At 35.7% G+C, this 22,857-nt stretch overlaps 1 protein-coding gene across 1 annotated transcript in view; it reads left to right on the forward strand.

The window, feature by feature from the left end:
- Positions 1–22,857, forward strand: part of LOC148944687 (FAS-associated factor 1-like) — an 83,534-nt gene that overhangs the window by 7,999 nt on the left and 52,678 nt on the right. Inside the window, exons 2-3 of the mRNA XM_089100215.1 lie at positions 18,094–18,162; positions 19,099–19,354. Of these exons, the coding sequence (XP_088956341.1) occupies positions 18,094–18,162; positions 19,099–19,354 (325 nt within the window). The remainder of the gene's footprint in view (positions 1–18,093; positions 18,163–19,098; positions 19,355–22,857) is intronic.

Genomic DNA, 22,857 nt, shown 5'->3' on the forward strand with positions numbered 1-22,857 from the left:
GTTATGTACTCTGATCCTGGGAGTGGTTGGTAACTAGGGTTCATAGGAATTGTGGACAGATTGCTTTGATTGTTTGATGTTAGCTTATTAACAAAAAGAGTTGCAAATAGGTTAGCCTTTTCAATATCATTGTCATAATGGGTATTATTATGTAAAAGCTCATACAGGAGTGGGTTGGGAGAAGTCTTTTTCCCACATATGTGGCTTATGACTTTATGTATAATTGGCTCATGCGTTTCTCTGGAGAGATTATTTGCAAAATTATTCCAGTATTTATATTTAGCATCTATTATAGTCCTTTTTAGATTAGATTCTGCTTGTAATTTTTTTAAATATGCAGTAGGTGTTGGTTTTTCTTATGAATTCTGTCCTAGCTGCCTTTTTTATCTTCCATTTATTTAGGCACTCATTTGTCCACCATGCTTTAGGAATTTGTTTAGGGAATGTTTTCTTAGGTGTTGTCCTGGGGATAGCATGATTAGCTGTATTTATTAGTAAAGATGTCAAGGCTTCAGCATGTGTGTCAACTGTTGTGTTAGAAATGCATGAACTTTGGGTGAAACTTGTAATTTCATCATTTAGCTTATTTTGGAAAATAGACCAATTTGCTTTAGTGTTGATATATTTGGAAGTATGGGAAGAAGTTTCAGCAGGTTCATTTAGGGAGCAAACTATAGCAAAGTGGTCTGTACACAGACTATCAATTTTATTTATGTAAATTTTGTTCAAAAAATTTAAAGATACAATTTGTAGGTCAATTGTGGAGAATTTGGCACTTTTGGGGTTAAAATATGTATTTAGGTTTGGAGGGGTAGCAACAGCTAATTCATTATTATTTGAAATCATATGCTCAATAAATTTACCAGCTTTATTTGCTGGTTTATTCCCCCACAAAAGGCTATGGGCATTGAAATCACCACAAATAATGATGTTTTTTAACATATTAGAATTATTTATATAATTAAAGAAATCCTTGGCATCTGAAGTTTGGCCATTAGGGTTATAAAAGCTTATTATGTAGGTTTTTAAATTATTCAGCCAAACACTTATACCAATTACATCAACATCATTTTCAAAATCTGGAAAATTGATGCCACAAAATTTTATATTATTATTAACTAATAAAGCTACACCACCTCCTTTTCTCTCTGAAGATCTATCCTTTCTCAGGATAGTGTATCCCAGAGACTTAATTTGTTGATTTTGGGTTAAATGAGTTTCCTGGAGGCAAGCAATATTAATGGAATTATTATTCATAAATGATGTTAGTTCATTTAGCTTATTTTCTGTGAGTGATCTTACATTCCATTGGAGTATTGATAAAGGTTGTGTTGTTGATTTATTCTTCATATGACTGTGTATCAATGTTCAGCTTTGTTAAAAGTAAAGCAATATCTTTTTTTGCTTGAATGAGCATATCATCTGGGATGTAGATTTTTGACAATTCTGCAATAATTTTTATTTTCTGTAGTTGATGTAAGTTCATGGCCTGAACTGCATTACAGTTTAGAATGAATAAGAATATATTTGGTGATTGCATTTTTGGTAGTGCATCCTGTTTGTTGGTTAAGGGATTGATTCCAGGTAGTGTTTCTGGTTTGTTTCTTCTTGGGAGGGAGGGCCAGGCTGGACTCATCTCACCGGAAAACAAGGCTTGCTGGCTTAGTGATTCCTTCTGAGAGGGATTTGAGCTAGGGGGCTTAGAAGATGTTGTTTTATATGGGGTGCTTGATGCATTTGGGGCAGTTGTCTTGGGGGTTTTGGTTGGTTTCATTACAGGCTTTATTTGGTATTGTTGGGCAGAATTTGCTTCCATTGCTGCAAAGGGGTATGGGATGGCCTTCTCTGTTGATATTTGGAGTGTTAGAGCTCTTTTCTTGTATGCAGGGCATAATGAATTATTTGTAGATTCATGTGGACCTTTGCAATTGATGCATGTAGGCTGGGTGTTTTTGCAAGTTGTCAGCTCTTTAGGATGGAAAGATTTACAATTACTACACTCTTGGAGAATTTCATTGCATTTGTTTGTCGTGTGTCCCAGTTTGAAACACTTCTGACACTGAATAGGCTTAGGTTTGTATTCCTTGTGTGGTTTGATTTGCCCAAATAGGAATAATTTTTCTGGGATATCAATTTTATCCTTTAGTGTGAATAAGAAGGATCTACTAGTTTTTAGGCCAGTAGAATTAGGTTTTCCAAGTTGGGTAACATCCTCAACTGGGATTGTGTTTCCAGCCCTATCTGAGAGGCCTTCTTTTAACTCCTGAGTAGATATCTCTGGGGGAACATTGTAAACTACAATTTTTGTTGGTGATTGTTTTGGGTTCCAATTAGATGCAATAATTGGGATATTCAGAAGGGATTTAAGATTAATTATTGTATCTGCTGATTTCTGATCTTCTACAGCTATAAGCAGAGATCCATCACTGTTAATGTTAAGAGAGAACATTGATTTTAGCAGTTTAAAAATTGCAACTCTTATTGCAGTGATCATTTTTATTTCAAAGGGGGTAGTGGGAGTAATTTGAAGGTAAATTCGTAAGTTTTTGGAGGGAGGATCTTGGGCAGGGAGAGGGAAATGCTTTTAATTGGGGAGATTTTTTTCCTTTTTTTAGAGCTTCTAGAGAGGACCTCTTGAAACCCATTATCATCATTTATGGTTGCATTAGGACCTACAGTTATCATTGTCCTATTCTCCGAATCGGAGCCATCATTAGAACTTTCAGATAATGTGCTTGACCAGCCAGGATGGGTATCTTTCACTATGGAATTTGATGTGGGATCTGGGGGGACGTTTTTTTTTGGAGGACTTCTGAACATTGCCTATTGGAAAAATCTTTAAACACCAATAAAACACAAAAATAAGAAGGTAAAAAATAAGATATCAAAACGTCAGCACAATACTATGGGAAGGATAAACACCACAGTATAGCCCTGAGGATGACTTGAGCAGGATAGGTTTGGTACAACTACTGATTAGAAGCGATAATAATCAAGAAAATATATTTCGATTTTCTTGTACGGTTGCTGTTGTTGAAATTTTTACTAATATTCTTCTTCTTCTTCTATTTAACAGCAGGCGGGCTTTTCAGTAAAACTATTTAGCCCTTTTCCTTTTGCTTCACTCTGTGGGCTACAGAGCTACTGGCTTGATTGCCTCATATTTATTAGATATATTCAGATATCTTTCAGCAGATCTTTCGACTCTAGGAGTTCAAATATAAGATGATAGATGTCGATTTCTATACTCTGTGTGCAGATATAGTTGGCTAGGCTCTTGGCTGATAGTGGGATTTTGTGGTGTTTGAAGTATTTTAACAGTTTAGAAAGCAAGGTATGTTGTGCAGACGTCAGCATATTACATTCAAATAGGCAATGGTCAATTGTTTCATTATTCATATTACAATGCCTGCAAAGAGGGGACAGGGGAATTGAACCACTTGAATTAGAAAGCTTATATGAGAATGCAAGGAAATTTAGTCCATTTGTTCCAGAACGAATTCTATGATAAATTTGAACTGCAAAAATGAACTGCAAAATACATACCTTCTTCTTCTTCTTCTATTTCACAGAAGCGGGCTTTTCAGTCAATACTATTTAGCCCTTTTCTTTTTTCTTCACTCTGTGGGCTACAGAGGTACTGGCTTGGTTGTCTTTTATTTGTTAGATATTCTCAGATATCTTTCAGTAGATCTTTCGACTCAAGGAGTTCAAATATAAGGTGATAGATGTCAATTTCTATGCTCTGTGTGCAGGTATAGTTGGCTAGGCTCTTGGCTGATAGTGAGATTTTGTGGTGTTTGAATTAATTTAACAGTTTACAAAGCAAGGCATGTTGTGCAGATGTCAGCATATTACATGCAAATAGGCAGTGGTCAATTGTTTCATTATTCATATTACAATACCTGCAGAGAGGGGACAGGGGAACTGAACCACTTGAATTAGGAAACTGGCACAAGAATGCAAGAAAATTTAGTCCATTTGTTCCAGAACGAATTCTATGATAAATTTTAGAAAAATACTTATTGGGAAAGGGGGAAATGCTAGGATTATTTTTATTAAACATAGTATCTGATAGTCTCAAGCGATAAATATCTCTAATGGGGATTGGTCTCCCACTTGGCTGGCCGATATTTAAAGCATTTTATGCTATTTCATCAACCTGATGATTACCACTTATACCAGAGTGGCTAGGAATATACTGAAGATAAGTTCTTATGCTACTTGAAGCAAGATTATCTATAATACTAAGACAATGATAAGTGTCAATATCTAACTTATTATTACTTATTATTAGAATTAGCAATCAGAGGTTGGTTTTCCATAAGGTGTTCTATTGCCATGATTATGGCATTTAACTCTGCAGACACTATAGGTACATTATTATACAATCTTTCACCCATTGCAATTTTCAGGAGAGGAAGGAAAGCACCACTTGCTACCTTCTCATTCATTTTGGACCCATCAACAAAGATTTGGAAATGGTTTTTATAAGTAATTGTATTAAGTTTGGGAATTTTTTTGTGGACAAAAGCAATGGGGGTGAAATCTTTAGTCCATTTTGAGAAATCAGTATTTATTTTGGGGATTGACCAATTCCGTGGAGGGGATTGGGAGAAAGTAGGTGCAATATACTGTACATGGGCATAGAACTTCTTCCGAATATTGGTATACTCATCTGTAATGCCTCTATACATGGCTGGATTTCTTAACCAATTATGTAGAGTGTGTGAGCTATTTGATTCAATTTTTGTAAGATGTTTTATCAAGAGAAAGCTATGTCTCTCCCTTATTGTTGTTAATCCACTCTCCATAAGCAGAAACTTGGTGCTTGTGGGTTTCCTAAGACCAAATATGAGACGTGTTATATCATTTGGTATTGTTTGAATTTTTTGCATCTGGGTCTTTGCACATGCACCATAGACAATGAGCCCATAGTCAATATGGGGTCTTATATGTGATTTATAAAACTGGAGTAAGGTTTTCTCCTTACATCCCCAGGGCGTGGAAAGAAGTCTTTTTAGTATATTTGTTTTTCTATAGCATTTTTTTATTGTGTTTGAAATGTGGAGGTGGAAATTAAGTTTTTGGTCAAGAATGAGACCTAGATAGTTAATATGATTATCTTCTGGAATAGTTGTTCCATTTAGAGTTAGTCTTGCATTAACATGGTTTTGCTTTCAGTGAAATTGGATTATTTTTTACTTTTTAGGTGCAATGGGTAAATCTGAATATTGAGAAAATTTTTCAAATTGGAAAGTGACTTTTGCAGCTTTGACTGTGCAATCTCAAAGGTGTTGCCAGATGACCATAGTACCAGATCATCAGCATTTTGTAGATTTGTGTGGGGGAGGTTCATGTCTCAGAGATATAGGGTAAATAGGAGGCAGCTGAGGACTGATCCCTGAGGAAGGCCTTTGGTTATTGTCTTTTGAGGTGATGAGGCTGAACCTACACAAACAATGAAACTTTGCAGTTCTAAGAACAATTTTATAAAAGATACTAGCTTGGGGAGTAATACCAAGGTTTGCAAGTTTGTTTAAGAGGATTTGGTGGTTCACATTGTCATATACTCCTTCAAAATCTAGTAAAGCTGCAACTAGGACATTATTTTTTGAGAATGATTCATTTCTTGCATTTGTTAACAATATGAAAGCATCTGTTGAGGAGTGGTGTTTCCTGAAACCAGTTTGAGTGTGAGGGATCATATTATTTTTTTCAACAAAAACCAGAGGAGTCAATAATATATCATTTTCTCCATTATTTTCCCCATCACAGGAGTAATCATTATGGGCCTATAAGACTCAGGGTTATTTTTGGGTTTATTTTTCTTTAGGATTGGTAGGAGGGACAAACATTTCCAGATATTGGGGAATGTAGATGAAGCCAAAGCATGATTATAATAATTTAGAAGTTCCTGTTTGTATGAAGGGGTGAGATTCTTTATCCATGAGGGTGTGTATTGTCATAGCTGCCGCTAGTCTTGGTCCTAATATGATTAATTGTATTTTTCATTTCCTGGATTGAAAATGGACTGGTTATATACTCGGATCCTGGGCGAGGTTGGTAACTAGGGTTCATAGGAATTGGGGATGTTTTTCTGCAATTGTTTAATGTTATCTTATTAACAAAAAGAGTTGCAACTAGCTTAGCTTTGTCATTATCATTGTTGTAATGGGTATTATTATGTATAAGCTCATACAGGAGTGGGTTGGGGGAAGTCTTTTTCCCACAGATGTTGCTTATAACTTTATGTATAATTGGCTTGTGTGTTTCTCTGGAGCATTCCAGTAGTTATATTTGGCATTTCTTATAGTCCTTTTTAGATTAGATTCTGCTTGTAATTTTTTTTTAAATACGTAGTAGGTGATTTTTTTTTAGGAATGTTCTCCTAGCTGCCTGTTTTGTTCTCCATTTATTTTGGCACTCATTTGTCTACCATTCTTTGGGAATATGTTTAGGAAATATTTTCCTGTGCGTTGTCCTGGGGATAGCATGATGAGCTGTATTTATTAGTAAAGAGGCCAAGATTTCAGCGTGTGTGTCAATTGTTGCGTTTGAAATCTATGAATGTTTGGTGAAACTTGTAATTTCGTCATTTAGCTTATTTTGGAACATAGTCCGATTTGCTTTAGTGTGGATATATTTGTAGGTATGTGATAGAGTTTCAGCAGGTTCATTTAGAGAGTAAACTATGGCGAAGTGGTCAGTACATAGACTATCAATTTTATTTATATAAATTTATTCAAAATATTTAATGACACAATTTGAAGTCTCCACAAATTAAAGTCAAAGTCTCCTCAAATAGTTATGTTTTTCAACATATTATGATTATTTATATAACTGAAGAAATCCATGACATCTGTAGTTTGGCCATTAGGGTTGTAAAAGCTTATTATGTAAGTTCTTGTATTATTCAGCCAAACACTAATACCAATTGCATCAACATCATTTACAAAATAAGGAAAGTTGATGCCACAGAATTTTAGATTATTATTAATTATTAAGGCTACTCCACCTCCTTTTCTCTCTGATGATCTATTCTTTCTCAGGATAGTATATCCCAGAGACTTAATTTGTTAATTTTGGTTTAAATGAGTGTCCTGGAGGCAAGCAATTTCAATGGAATTATTATTCATAAAAGATATTAGTTCATTTAGCTTATTTTCTGTAAGTGATCTTACATTCCACTGGAGTATTGATATGTGTTGTGTTGTTGATTGAATTTTCATATGACTGTGTATCAATGTTCAGCTTTGTTAATAGTAGAACAAAATATTTTTTTGCTTGAATGAGCATATGATTAGGGATGTAGGTTTTCGCCAATTCTGGAATGATTTTTGTTTTCTGCATTTTTAGTATATACATGGCATGAACTGTATTACATTTTAAAATTCATGAGCATATATTTGGAGTTTTCATGTTTAGCTGTGCATTTGGTTTGTCAGCTAAGGAACTAATTAATAGTAGTGTTTATGGTGTGTTTCTCCTTGGGAGGGGGTGCCAGGCCGCCCTCATCTCACTAGGCAAAGAGGCTTGTTGGCTTGGTGATTCTTTTTTTATAGAGGTGTGAGCTAGGGGGCTTAAAGGATGGTGTTTTGTAAGGGGTACTTGATGCATTGGGAGTGTTTGACTTGGGAGTTTTGTTTGATTTCAATATAGGCTTTATTTGGTGTGATTGAGCAGAATTTGCTTCCATAGCTGCAAAAGGGTATGGAATGGCCTTCTCTGTTGCTATTTGGAGTGTTAGTTCTCTTTTCTTATATGCAGGGCATTGTGATTTATTGGTGGATTTATGTGGGCCCTTACAATTCACACATGTAAGCTGAGTGTTGTTGCAAGTTGTCAACTCTTTAGGATGGGAGCCTTTAGAATTGCTACAGGCTAGGAGAATTTCATTGCATTTATTTGTTGTGGGTCCCAGTTTCAGACACTTCTGACGCTGGATAGGCTTTGGCTTGTATTCCTTGTGCGGTTTGATTTGCCCAAATAGGAATAACTTTTCTGGGATATTAATTTTTTCCTACAGTGTAAATAAGAAAGATTTACTTGTTTTTAATCAATTAGTGTTGGGTTTACCCAGTTGAGTGACATCTTCTACAGGGATTGTGTTACCAGCCCTATCTGAGTGGTCTTCTTTTAACTCCTGAATTGGTATTTCTAGGGGAACATTATATACTACTATTTTTGTTGGGAATTGTTTTGGGTTCCATTTAGATGAATTAAGTGGCGTATTCAGAAGAGATTTTAGATTAAGTATTATATCTGCTGATTTCTGATCTTGGACAGCTAATAGCAAAGATCCATCACGGTGAATGTTAAGAGAAAACATTGCTTTTAACATTTTGAAAATTGCAACCCTTATTGTAGTAATCTTTGTTATTTCAAAGGGGGGGGGGGTATTAGGAGAAATTTTGAGGTAAATTCCTAAGTTTTGGGAAGGAGAACCTTGGACAGGGGAAGGGGAAATACTTTTGATTGGGGACGTTTTTTTCCTTTTTTGGAGCTCCTAGAAAGGACCTCTTGAAATCCATTATCATCTATGGTGACATTAGCTCCAACACAGATCATTATACTATTCTCAGAATTTGAGCTTTCATGTGAGCTTTGTGATAGAGAGCTTGACCAGCCAAGATGGGGCAAAAATGGATCAATTTCATTAGTATTTGGGGTGGGATCTGGAGGGACTTTTTTTTACCTTAAATTACCTTAAATCGCACTTGCTAGCGATAGGAAGAATCCTGTGTCCGCCAGCTTCAGTGATGATAATTAATCTGTGGCGTCCCAAATGGTGCACCACGGTTTGTTGAGCCACTCCCTATCCACTGATGACTTGAACGCATCCACGCTGGTAGAGGTTACTTTTTTTTCACTAAGGGAGTTCCATAAGCTGACAACTCTATTTGAGAAGAACTTGTTCCTTAGTGTGGTGTTTGCTCGTTTCCGGAAAAGCTTTTGAGAATGACCACGAGTTCTATTTGAATTGTCCGGTTGGAAAAGGCCAGGAATGGTATCCTCAGCATTTAGAAGCTTGTATGCTGTTATCACATCGCCTCGTTTGCGACGATATGCATTGCTTATTGGAATAAGCTCTAATCTAAACCGGAAAGGATAATACTATGATACAAGACCGTCTGCACTCTACTGTGGGGAAAACTTTACCATCCACAAAAGAAACACCACAGTATGGCCCTGAGGAGGATTTTGAGCACGATTGGTTTGGTACAACTACTGATAAATCGGGACAATAATTCACAAGAAATTTATTTTTAAATTTCTTAAAGTGTTGCTGTTGTGTTGTCATACCCTACTTTGGAATTACATACCCTACTTTGAATTACCCACCTCAACTCTTTCTTCTTTTAGAGACCACTGACCTTTGAAAACTTTTGTTTTTTTTAAAGTGAAACCCCTGAAAATAGATCTTCTGCTTAAATAAAGTAAAAAAAAGTTTTTTCAGCTTCACAATCCCATTTTATAGGGTGTCAAAGATTTGTAAACACATTTCTTAAATTATAAAAAAAAATCAAATGGCTTAAAATGCTGCTCAAATAACAGAAATAAAATTTTCATAAATTAAAACCAGAGAAAAAGAGACTGAAAACTATTGTACAGTAGGGCTGCTCTTTTACTCATCTCTGTGCTAACATCTTACGTCTTCAGAAAAAGAAAGCTTAGCAATAAGACCAGTGACACTATTTCAGAACACCTCAGGGGGGGGGGGCAAAGATCAATTTAGGCCCTGTCCAGACTCAAAATGTAATCGCTCTGTTTGGTAGACTACTCTTCAAATTAGTCTTCGAATACACATTAAAGCAACATAATTTATTTATATTTTGCCTTTTGCAACCTGGTTAGGGACCAAAAAATCATTACAAGATGGAACATTTACCACACAAATTAAAAACTGAAACTTATGTGCAGTTGCTTAAGCAATGCATATCTCCTTGGCTTCATTTTGTGAAGTTGTCCACAAGCTTTTCAAAATTGAGCTCCTTCACTGCAGCCTTTTCAGAGAACATAAAGAGCAAATACAAAAGTTGCTTGTTGTCCATTGTTGTCTGAAGGTTATCCTCCACAAACGTCAACATAGAGAAGAATTGTTCATTTGAGCATGTTGTGAGTAGCAGTGTGAGGACCACCCTCAAGAACCTCAGAATAAGCTAATTTCAATCCTCCTAGACTTTTGAAAAGATTTAAAGGATTTGCCAGTTTATGTGGAAGCTACAACACATATGGACAAGCTATCAAAGCTTGACTCTTCAGCTCTATAACATTGATGCCAGCCTTATCAAAGTATTTTGAGATCTCAAGAAGTAAATCTGTGTTCATGAAGTCATTGGATTTGAGGTTAAAGCATTGTATGGCTTCTAGTACTGGCATCTGGACAGAAAAAACGCTCTTCAAACTCATTTATCACTCTGTCCAGAACCTTATAGAACTCTTTTTGCATTTTATCTTCTGTTCTTGTGCCCTCAGATTCAGTGCTGTGCTTTCCAAGTGTTGATGTCATCAAATAGTCCCTGAGTCTTCCAGATATCTTCTGAACTTTTTATGGTTTTGCTTGTATTGTTGAAGCAGGAGTGCTTGTTTCCAACAGATCAGCTCCAACATGAATAGCCATCTCATTAGACTTGCAGTATAAGACTTGAAAATACTCAACATCATGCATTGTCTTCAGTTGTTTTTTTGTTGTGGTGATTAAAGTGCAGGCATCTGAAATGATGAGATCTGGGGCCTGTGGTTGTTCAGAAAGAGGGTTGATCACTGCAAGAACATCCTGAATGACATGCAAACTGAATATGAAGGGAAACAACTCTAGTTGATTCTTAAGACCTGTAGCTTCCTCCCTGTCAGAAGATTCTTGAACAACTTGTCCACAGACAATGGCGGGGTGATTTCATCATGGCTTACAAGCTACTGCATGCTGATTCCTCTTCTCAGAAGCCTTTCCAACTTGACAAATCATCCAGGACAAAAGGGCATAATAAGAAGCTGCTCTGGAAGAGAGCTCTCAGCAGATTCCACAACTACTATTTCTCCAATAGAGTGATGGCCCCCTGAAACAATCTTCCCAATGCAGCTGTCACTGCTTCCTCTGTTGATGCATTCAAGATTGCCATTGGTAAGAATTGGTCCACCAAACCATGGAAAACAGAGTGGGATGCTGCCAAACCAATGGCTTTCCATCATCACTGACCAGTAACCAGTGACTCTATAGGATTTTTTTCCTTAATTTGCTGGACACTGCAACTTAAGATAAAATCAGGTTAAAGCAAAGGTATATGGCTTAAAATACTTTCTTTGTGCTGTATTTTAGCTGTGGATCTAGACTAGTTCTCTTTCTCATGGCTTCACTTTTATGACACATAGACTGAAAAAGGTTGGTGTTTTTTAGAGAGTGAAAAGGTAGAGCCTACATACTTCAAAATGTCTTTCCAGGGGATGTGTCAGGCTCTAAACTTAAAGTTCCTTCCTCCAAACCCAACTACTTACCAAGACAGACAAAAACTTCATACCAAAAATACTACTCAATGATCCTTGGGATGGTATTTTCAAGTACCAAGCTCCAAGCCTCCCTCCTCCATAGGAGGGAGGCTCTTTATTTTCTTAAAGCTAAACCATCAGAAATAGGGTATGGCAAGACCCCAAAAAGGCCTTCTTAGACAAATTAGCTTGTTAAAATGTATTTTTCCTAAACTTAACAGCAGACTTCTAATCTTGGACATTATGTATATAGGCCTAAATGTAAATATTTGGGATTGGTTAACCATCAAACCACTTGACTTGGGTTAAATCTGCCAACAATTGAGTCTGTCTACAATTCAAATACTTTATTGTAGTCTTAATACCCTTTGTCTAAGATTGAACTACATTTTCCAAGATCAACTATCAAGCTTTAAATGTATGTCCAAAATTGGAATGAACTATTGACTATCAGGGCATTTAAGATATTCAGCACTGTTTATGGACAAAATATTCAAGCCAAATACATTCTTATTAAGAAAATTCAGATAAATTCAATGGTAAAACAGTCTATTTTCTAGGTAGTACAGTAGAGATTTGGCAGTGATTTAACTGTTGAAGTGGCAATTAGCTGTCTGACTACTTGGGATCTTACCCTAATATTTCCAGTGCTTAGGCAGTGTTTGACTAAATAGTTTTGAGTGGCAGTGCATCTCTCATAAACATGGACAGTGGGCTCTGAATATTGGGTATAATGTTGATAATTGCAATTAGCAAATGGCTTTGAATGTGGTTAGGCTCTACTCTTGTCTATTAGTAGATTTAAATTTGTTAGTTTTTTACCTTAAATAACTTCTTCTAGCAACTACAGTTGCAGTAACCTATAGATATTGCCCGGACAAAAGTTGGCAAAACAGTTGGCATTGCCAGGACAAAGTGTTGACAAGAGGTGGTTACACAGTTTGTTGCCTTAAATTGTAGCTTGGTGCAATTTAAGAATTCCTCCTCACAGAGCTCCAGAGTTGACAATTTGAGTTGAATTTAGGATTCTTTAGTGGTCAGATGCATTGTGCTGATCCATAGCTTCCCAGTTGAGTTTACTCTCTGGGGGACCACTCAGCATCCAGTCTTTGTTTTAAGATGTTCACAGATTCAGCAGTAACAGTTTTTCAGAGAGTCCAAGTGTTGGTGATTCTTGAAGAAAAAATCATCCTACCTTTCAAGATGATGAACAGCAACACAATCAAGCCCATGTAGGTGAAAGTAAATACATCATAACACAAGATAACCCCAAGAAATTACATCAAAAATTCTGCAGAAAGCAAGAGAAGTTCAACTCGATTGTGCAGCACATTCAGTAAATCCACTGTTCTGCAAAATCGGTTGACAGCTTCAAGATTGGTGTCAACCATTACAGGAAAAACAAGCCATGAAAGACACAATTGGATGAGCAAGCAGCATCAACCAGGGCCAACTAGTGTGAATACTTAGTTATGGCACTGTAAACAAACTGCCACTTGTTACCAGCTACCATCTGGCATGCTCAGTTGAAGTTGCTGTTGTGCTATATCCTAATTTTAAACTGTCCAGATAATGGCTGGTACAGGTCAGTCAAACATTTGGAGAGTGGCTGCTTTTCACTGGGTTTAAACTGAAGAGTTTATGTTTCCTGAGTCATCCACCTTACCTATCTCTCCAGCAATCCTTGATGATCAAGTGTTCTTGATGCTCAACCATCCTGTATATACATATGAAGTAATAATCTACAAACAGGCAGAGGTGGATGGCTCAGCAATTACAGAAGTTGCACCTAAAAACACCTTGTCAACCTTATCCCCTGATGAAATCCAAATCAATGGTTACCAACTCTTCTCTAACCTGAATTCCCCACTTTGTAGCAGAGGACTGTGTTTTTTAAGAGATGGACTAAAGGTTAGTCTTATTCATTTTAATTCTCTTATTTTTGATGGAATTGAGTCTGTTTGGATAAAAAAATACACAATCAAACAATCTCAATAGTAGTGGGTGTTGTTTTTAGAAGCCCCAGTGCCCCCTGTGTTTTGGACTCTGAATCTAATTTGGCTACTGTTATCACATGTGAAACCTTCCTGAAATCCAATGGATTGATAAATCTGGTTTTTGCACTAGAGATTCTCCTTTTTTGTCTGCCCTCTCTGATAATTCCTTCTGTCAAACAATTTCACAACCAACTGGTTTCAGGGAAGGGCAAATTTTCAACACTCTTGATCTGGTTATTCTCAGTAATACTGACCTTCTTATTAAGAATGTGATAACAACACCCATTGGTAATAGCAACCATGTTGTAATTATTTCAGAGTTATGTTTGCCTTCTAAACAACCCTCTTCCAAGCAGTTAAAATATTGCAATTACAAACTGGTGTCCAAAAGACCTGCCAGTGTCAATTAGGAACAAGTTATCACCAATGATATTGAGGAGAGTTGGTTTAATGAGAAAACTGTAATTTAGCATGCTGAAAAGTCATGCACCAAAATTTTTGGGCTAAACAGGCCAAAAGTCTACCTTTTTTAACAAAAGAAACAAGTAAGCTAAATTAATAGAAAACATCATAAAGGAAAAAGGATCATAAAGGAAAAATGAAATGGTTGAGTATCCTTCCACTATCAGCAGTAAACTAACACTCTATGCTGATGACCTGAAGCTCATTGGACCAGCCTTGTCCTGTGAGGATCATACCCTTCTACAAAATAATTTAGGACTGCTTGATCAATGGGCTGAGGCTTAGCTTCTTAAATTCAATGTTTTCAAGTGCCATGTCATTCACCAAGGCAAAACAAGCCCTTGTTGATCTTATTGTCTCTCAGGTCACCCACTTTCCTCTGTAAATACTGAGCAAAATTTTGGAATCACTATTGATGGTGAACTAAAATTCAGCACTCATGCTAAGAAATCTGCCGCTGGTGCTAATTCAACCATGAGACTGATTGGGCATACTCTTTCCACTTGTTCCCCTAAAGTCATCAGTCTTGTTTTTTTTTTTTCTGTGTTTTTTTTTTTTTTTATGTATTCAAGGGTTTAGTATCCAGTGCAGTCAACACTGACATATGAACACACACACATTTGTTTCAAAACAGGTTTGCTTCAAAATGGGACAAAGGGAACTCAAATGCACAAAAAATTTAGTTTGGAGGCATTGGGCCTCCAGAGAAGGTTGCCATTTTTTCTAAACAGCTTTGAACGTACACCCATATTTTATTGGACCAAATGGACCCTAGGTTTCTGAAAAGATTTATTGGTCCAAATTTTTTTTTTTTTACAAACAATCTGAAACTTTTATTCATGACCTTGTGGACTAAGTGGATAATATTTCACAAATAAATTAGGTTGGGGTGTTGGACTCCTAAATATAGAGCATAGTTTTTTTTTATCTGCTTGAAACTTGTCTGTGAAACACTTATTTATATACCTTACACACTGGGCCAAAATGAACCCAATGCACAAAAAATAAGATTAGTTTGCCTAAAAATTCCTAAAAAACTTTTTTACAATTGGCCTGAAAGCTATATCTGAAAGCCTTTCACCCAAGAAGACTAATATAGAAATACATTTGGGCCTTTGACCCCCAGAAATTGGGTTGAAAATAGGCAACATTATTTTACAATCAGTTTAAAACTTTTAAAGATCTGTCCCTATGGCAAGGTTGCTTCAAATTTTATTGGAAGGGGGAAGGTACTTGGCTGTTCACCAAAGGACCAAAATACTTGTTGTTCCTGATTGGTTTAAAATTTACGTCCAAAGTCCCGGGGACAAGAGGATATTAATATGTTTTGGGACAGAGATCCCTCGAAATGGGGCCTAAAAAGAGCTATCAGCTGTTTTTATTGATTTGAAACATATGTTCTTATTGTTCCTGGGACAAGAGGACATTAATATGTTTTGGGACACAAATCCCCCGAAATGGGGCCTAACAAGAGCCATCAGCTGTTTTTATTGATTTGAAATATATGTTCTTATTGTTCTTGGGGCAAGAGGACATTAATCTGTTTTGGGACACAGATCCCCCAAAATGGGACCTAAAAAGAGCCATCAGCTGTTTTTATTGATTTGACATATATGTTCTTATTGTTCTTGGGGTAAGAGGTCATTAATATGTTTTGGGACACAGATCCCCCAAAATGGGTCCTAAAAAGAGCCATCAGCTGTTTTTATTGATTTGAAACATATGTTCTTATTGTTCTTGGGGCAAGAGGACATTAATATGTTTTGGGACACAGATCCCCCAAAATGGGACTTAAAAAGAGCCATCAGCTGTTTTTATTGATTTGAAACATTGTTCTTATTGTTCTTGGGGCAAGAGGACATTAATCTGTTTTGGGACACAGATCCCCTAAAATGGGACCTAAAAAGAGCCATCAGCTGTTTTTATTGATTTGAAATATATGTTCTTATTGTTCTTGGGGCAAGAGGACATTAATCTGTTTTGGGACACAGATCCCCCAAAATGGGACCTAAAAAGAGCCATCAGCTGTTTTTATTGATTTGAAACATATGTTCTTATTGTTCTTGGGGTAAGAGGACATTAATCTGTTTTGGGACACAGATCCCCTAAAATGGGACCTAAAAAGAGCCATCAGCTGTTTTTATTGATTTGAAATATATGTTCTTATTGTTCTTGGGGCAAGAGGGCATTAATATGTTTTGGGACACAGATCCCCCAAAATGGGACCTAAAAAGAGCCATCAGCTGTTTTTATTGACTTGAAACATATGTTCTTATAGTCTTGGAACAAGAGGATTCTAATGCACAAGAAAGAAAAAGTGCAGCCAAAAATTGTCTCAAATGGTTTTTTTTTTCATGTGGCTTTAGCCCCACTTCCTGAAGTTTCTGGACTATGGGACTTTAATTGATTAAAGAACAACAAATTATCGCTTCCCCCTAAATATGAAGTCTAAAATGATCAAATATTTTTTTGTTCCTATTAGCCCAGCCAAAAAATGGGCAAAGGAAAAGGAAAGATTTCTTTTATCCACTGGAGGGCATATTACTAAGTCCTCAGGATAATAGATAAAGGTACAACTATGTTCAAGGTTTTCTGTATAGTGGAGGTCAGGATGGATTCAACCTTATAGAGGATCAATACTATGCACATTTTTAGTCCAGTCAGTTGAAGGTTCGCTCCCTATACATGGCAAATTTGAAAGTAAGAGAATTATTTAAAAAGCTATTGTACAAACTCTAGCTTTGGCCTTTTGACTGAATGTTGAAGTTTTCTCAACACTTGACAGAATGTTCAACAAATCCAACACTTCACTTCTTAACCAGAAACACTGAAAAATATTACCATCTTCTAAAACGATGTAAATTAGAATTTGAGCTAAAATTTGTTCAAAGAAAAAAAGCTTTTCAAAAAAATTCAAAGAACAGTAATGATACCCAAAACGAATAGAGATAACATCACATAATAAGTCAAACTTAAAACAAAAAGAAGTGAGTATGAATCAACCAACGAAACCTATAACAAACAGAAGCTGTATTGAATAATCCAGTCAAACTTATGGCAGACTAAAGGGTGTAAAAAAGAATACTGAATTTGGATCTACTATAGATCAAATTCATTTATTCGAAAAAAAACACCATTCTCTTAAGGAGACATGGAGATGAAACATCAACGACAATATTGGGGATAAAAGCCCCCATGCTAGCCCTACAAATGCGCTTTCTGTCCATGAAATTAACCATCACTTGCTGAAATATTTCCTCATCAACTTCGTTGAGAACCCATTAAATTTCTTGTCTGAGGTCTCGAAAATTGCGGGGTTTGCTTCTACAAACTCGTGACTTAGTATACTCATATAGGAATAAGTCCATTTGATCCTGGCTCCAACATCCCCTCACAAGTTTTCTCTGAAACACCGTGCTTGTACTGTATCTATACAAGGACTCGCATTCTCTATGATTCATAGCAGCCCCTCCCCCCAAAAAACAAATACAGCTTATTAGCAACAAGGCAGGCAAGCTACATCTTCCTTGAACCAAATCGTACAAAAATTCAAACTGTAGGATTGGTAGACCAAAATAGACCCGTGATATAGCTTTTCAAATCCAGTGTTATTTTTGAGATCCCCTTAATTTTACACAAATTATTGCCACAGTTTGAGACACCCTTTGCCCCTGCCCCTTAAGCACTCTACAGGTTAAAGTTTCACAATCGTCTGAAAGCTTTTAGTTTTTGAGTACCCTGGTCCTTGATGGGTCAATAAGAGCAAACTTCAATTGCAAATGCCCCCTCCCCCCCCCTAAAAAAACAACAACAAGAAATTTACCTATTTGGGATCAACAACAAAACTATAAGATATGTTTGTTTTTTTTTTGTTCAAAAAATGCTCAGTTTTCAATTCAACTGAGGAAGTTGAATTGCCTTGCATGCAATATTTTAGGAGGTATCATCTGAAGCTTAATAGCATAGTTCTCTGAAGGAGGAGTGTGCACCCCTTAAAAGTCATGCTATTATGTTTTCGCCTTTGGCAGATAAATCTTGTCTGGACAATTATTTTGTTCTTTGCTTAGTTCCTTATATTTTGACTTGTCACACGTTTTGACTGACAGTTTACATGTTTTTTGGGCTTAATTGATACTTGTTCTTATAGGCATGCAGTGGTATTGAAGATATTGGCGAAGCATTTATGCATTTAGAAGAAACCAACTGGAATCTATTGGTTTGTTACCTGATTTTTTTTTGTATCATTGTTTTTTATTCATTTTAATGTTTCAATGAGAATGCCAAAATCAAAGAACATGTCTAATAAAATAAATAGTTTATTAGTTATTTTTGCTGAATAACAAAATATAGCTAGATAATATACACACATATATATTCATAAAAAAACAAATTCTTTAAACTAAATCTTCTGGCTTGTCCATGACCTTGCAGAACCAAGCTGTATCTGGGGCATGCCAGGACTAAAAATTCCTTAAGGCTGATTGTAACCATGAAGTTGCTACACAACCTTTTCTGATAGTGCAAATAAGTATATACATCTTTCGCCGCTGAGCTGTTACTGGAGTCACAATAAAAATGAAGAAGAAAGTTTAAGTCCAGAGTCCAGACATTCGACTATGCTCCTCCACTTACCTCAAACAGCTATTGAAAAAAATAACTCAAGTAATTAATTTAAACTCATTATTTAGAATACATTTTCGCCTAAAGGTCTTTGTCTTCATTAAAAATCATGTACACACTAGCAGTTCAAAGTTTTATATATTATTTTAGTATTAACCCTTGCATTAAGAAGAAGCACATTATATTCCGCTGATGGATCAAATTCTCCCCCCCTTTTCAAACAGCAAATACAGTTAAAACACACTAAAACGCCAAAGAATCTTGAAAGTTGTACCTAAAACTGTATTTTGTTTAAATATCAGAAGCTCCCCCCCTTCTTCAATAGCAAACATAGTTAAAACACCCTAACAACCATAAGAATCTCGAAATTTGTACCTAACATGTTTTTTTTAGTATCAGAAGCTCCCTCCCCCTTCCAAACTTGGACTTGTGCGTGCTTCCGATTTAATTGATCTTTTTTCTTGACTTCTTTCTTAAAGTTGCATGAATAATTTTTGATAATTTTCAAATTTAAGATTGTTTTATATTTTAGGAGGCTTTACAAAGAGTGTTACCTGAAACAAGTCAAAATTTCGCATCCCCACCTATAGAAGTTGTAAATTCGCCAGACGTCGAGTTTATAGAAGAGTCGCCATTGCTCCACCCTCTTCCATCTGCTCCCCGTCTTCCACCGAGGTTTTTCCCCACGGATATTGAATCAGATTTGAGTACACCCCGAACTTTGGATATAGCTGTGATTGGTAGCTATAAAACCTTCAATTTTATACTGTCTGAAGAGGAAACACTAGGTAGGCTGTTCTATCAAAATTTTATAAGCTATTTCTGAAGAGGAAACACTAGGTAGGCTGTTCTATCAAAATTCTGTTTCTGTATTTCTGTAAAAAGCTATTTCTGTATAGGTAGGCTGTTCTATCAAAATTTTATAAGCTATTTCTGAAGAGGAAACACTAGGTAGTTGTTCTATCAAAATTCTATTTCTGTATTTCTGTAAAAAGCTATTTCTGTATAGGTAGGCTGTTCTATCAAAATTTTATAAGCTATTTCTGAAGAGGAAACACTAGGTAGTTGTTCTATCAAAATTCTATTTCTGTATTTCTGTAAAAAGCTATTTCTGTATAGGTAGGCTGTTCTATCAAAATTTTATAAGCTATTTCTGAAGAGGAAACACTAGGTAGTTGTTCTATCAAAATTCTATTTCTGTATTTCTGTAAAAAGCTATTTCTGTATAGGTAGGCTGTTCTATCAAAATTTTATAAGCTATTTCTGAAGAGGAAACACTAGGTAGTTGTTCTATCAAAATTCTATTTCTGTATTTCTGTAAAAAGCTATTTCTGTATAGGTAGGCTGTTCTATCAAAATTTTATAAGCTATTTCTGAAGAGGAAACACTAGATAGGCTATTCTATCAAAATTTTATATGCTATTTCTGAAGAGGAAACGCTAGGTAGGCTGTTCTATCAATATTCTATAAGCTATTTCTGAAGAGGAAACACTGGGTAGGCTGTTCTATCAAAATTCTATAAACTATTTCTTAAAATGGTAATGAAAATCTTGATTGTATAAGGTGACATAATATTTTTATAAACTAAATAAAAACAGGGTTTAATAATAATCTTGGTAACCTATTTGAATATCTGCCTATAGCATAGAGAAATTATTCAGGGGATAAATTTGTTATTATTTTAAAAAGTTGGTTCATATCTTTTGTTCAGCATTTGTAAAAAAAAATCTCAGGCTTTTCCTTGAACATACCCCCTTGTAAGTATCTTTAAAACATTAATAATTTTCAATATTAATTTTTTTCCTAGCTATTGAAAAAAATCATAGAAAAATCATAATATCAAAATACCTGTTGATATTAATCATAATTATTGTCATTTTAAAAGAAAATTGTCCCTTCCTAGATTTTTTAAAATGAACCCCCTCCTCAACATCTTCGTAATTGAACATCGCTGATCCCCCAAATTTTTCGGCATTCGGTAAAATTCTCGCCGAAGCTAAAAATTTCAGCAGAAATTTTGCAAGATCGGCAGAAATTTAGGAAAATTCTTGATTTCTGCAGAAAATTCGCCATAAATCAGGTAGTGATTTGGTAAAATTTACGAAGATGGCCCCTCTCCCAATAAAATGAGCCTCAGGACGCCCCTGACTATTGATGAATGTTTGCTTAAATAAAAAAAGTAAAATCTTTTAGTTAAGTAAGAAATTTTAGTAAGAGATTTTACTAAAAAGTGAAATTTTTAGTAAAATCTTGTACAAATTGGTAAATTTTAAAACTTGCAATGGGATTGTTCAATTGCTGAAATACTTTCTGTATGGTATTCATTCGAAATTTTAAATGAATTTTCTGAACTAGCAATTGATTTTGAAAATAATTTTCTGGCACTAGTGTCTCAAAATTCTGGGTGGTGTGTCACCACTCAGGAGGGCAAAGGGTTTGAGAAGATACCACTGCTAGAACGAACAACTTGAATCGTCACACTACATAGTCTTTTGTAGCCAATACAGTGGAAAGAAACGTCTCTTTTTTTTACTATACTTTGCCCTTCTGGCCATCTCTTCAAGGGGAAGACCTTGTTATACAGGCTTGAACTCTAGGTTAAGTTCTGCCCTGTTTTGCAGGGACCGCCTGAGGTCCTCAAAAGTTTCTAGGTGTGGTCTTAATCTCAATGCTTTGTAAAGATGCTACTGCTAGCACTAACACTCAAATCGTTGCACCACATAGCCACCTATGGCCAGTGTAGTGGAAACTCTCTTTTTTTTACTATATATTGCCCTACTGCTTCCCGCTCTTCAAGGGGAAGGCATTGTGATAGAGGTTTAAACAACTGGTTGCATTTTGCCATGCTTTGCGAGGACTGCCTGCAGTCCTCACGAGTTCCTAGTTGTGGCCTTAATCATGGGGCTTTGGAAGGTGCTACTGCTAGAGCCAATGTCTCTTTTTGACTACATTTTGACCTGCTGGTTATCATTCTTAGAGTGGAAGGTCTTGTGGTACAGACTTGAACTCCATGTCGCATTTTGCTCTGCTCTTTTTCGACCGCCTGCAGTCCTCAAGGGTTTCTAGTTGTGCTCTTATTCACAATTAAACAAAAAAAAAACTAAGTTTTTTTAACTGAAAGTAAGGAGCAACATTAAAACTTAAAACGAACAGAAATTATTCCGTATATGAAAGGGGCTGTCCCCCTCCTCAACGCCTCGCTCTTTACGCTAAAGTTTTTTATTGTTTTAAAAAATAAAGTTGTGTGACAGGGCCAAACTTTAGCGTTAAGAGTGAGGCGTTGAGGAGGGGACCGCCCCTTTCATATACGGAATAATTTCTGTTCGTTTTAAGTTTTACTGTCGCTCCTTACTTTCAGTTACAAAAAACTTTTTTTTATTTAATTTCTGGACGTTTTTTAATTAATGCAACTTTGGTTTTGGCTCACCGTACATGAATAATTAGAATGAAATTTGCATATTAATTTTACTTGTTTTGGGTAAATGGCTTTCTCGAAATTTTGTTCTGACATAACTTACGAATTAACTTCAGTAACGAACTTCTATATTTGTACAATGACATTCTATGACATTTCTTTATTTGTAGGCTGTCGAACAATGACATTGTAAATAAATAATTTGGAAGATAATTTGTATTGAGAGTAATTCAAAGGATATCAAGAGCATGGGCAAGCTTTTGCTTTGTTGTCTTGTGTCTTTTTTGTAAGTTTCCAATATTCTCCATATCTAGTATCAGTATCTGGAGTGAAGGTGTACCATTCAGAAACCAGGCATCTTATCTTTTTTTGTAGTACGTTGTTAAATGTTAATTTTATTTTCTAACCTGAGTGACCTTTTATTGCCTGCTGTGTCTTGTCACCTACTTTCTTAAATAAACTAAGAATTAAGGCTTGAGCTAATGGGGCTGCCATAGTTGCCGACAGTTTTATTTCATCCTTTGTGATATTTAAGATACTATATAACTGCCCAAATTAAATCTTATTTCGTTTAAAAATATGTTTTAAGAAGTTATAAGTTGGAATCTAGACCCATTGATAACCCACTATCAAAGAGAATCTTCAAGGGAAAATTACTTTTCCTTATGTAACAGAAAAAATTCCCACCATCAAAAGGGAAAACTATAATAGTTGGCTATTCGACGATTCAAATATGAGCAGATTAAATCAATGAAATTGAATTAAAAAATTAAGCTAGATGATTAAATAATTTCTTTATTAACTAATTAAGTCAAGAACTAAAGGATTAGATAGAGGAAAACCTAATCGCACCAGTGATATTCTTGCGACTCATGG

This window comes from Artemia sp. Qi Xiang Cuo, chromosome 14 (genome assembly GCF_049724085.1).
Source record: "Artemia sp. Qi Xiang Cuo chromosome 14, ASM4972408v1, whole genome shotgun sequence".
In the NCBI taxonomy this organism is placed as follows: domain Eukaryota; kingdom Metazoa; phylum Arthropoda; class Branchiopoda; order Anostraca; family Artemiidae; genus Artemia; species Artemia sp. Qi Xiang Cuo.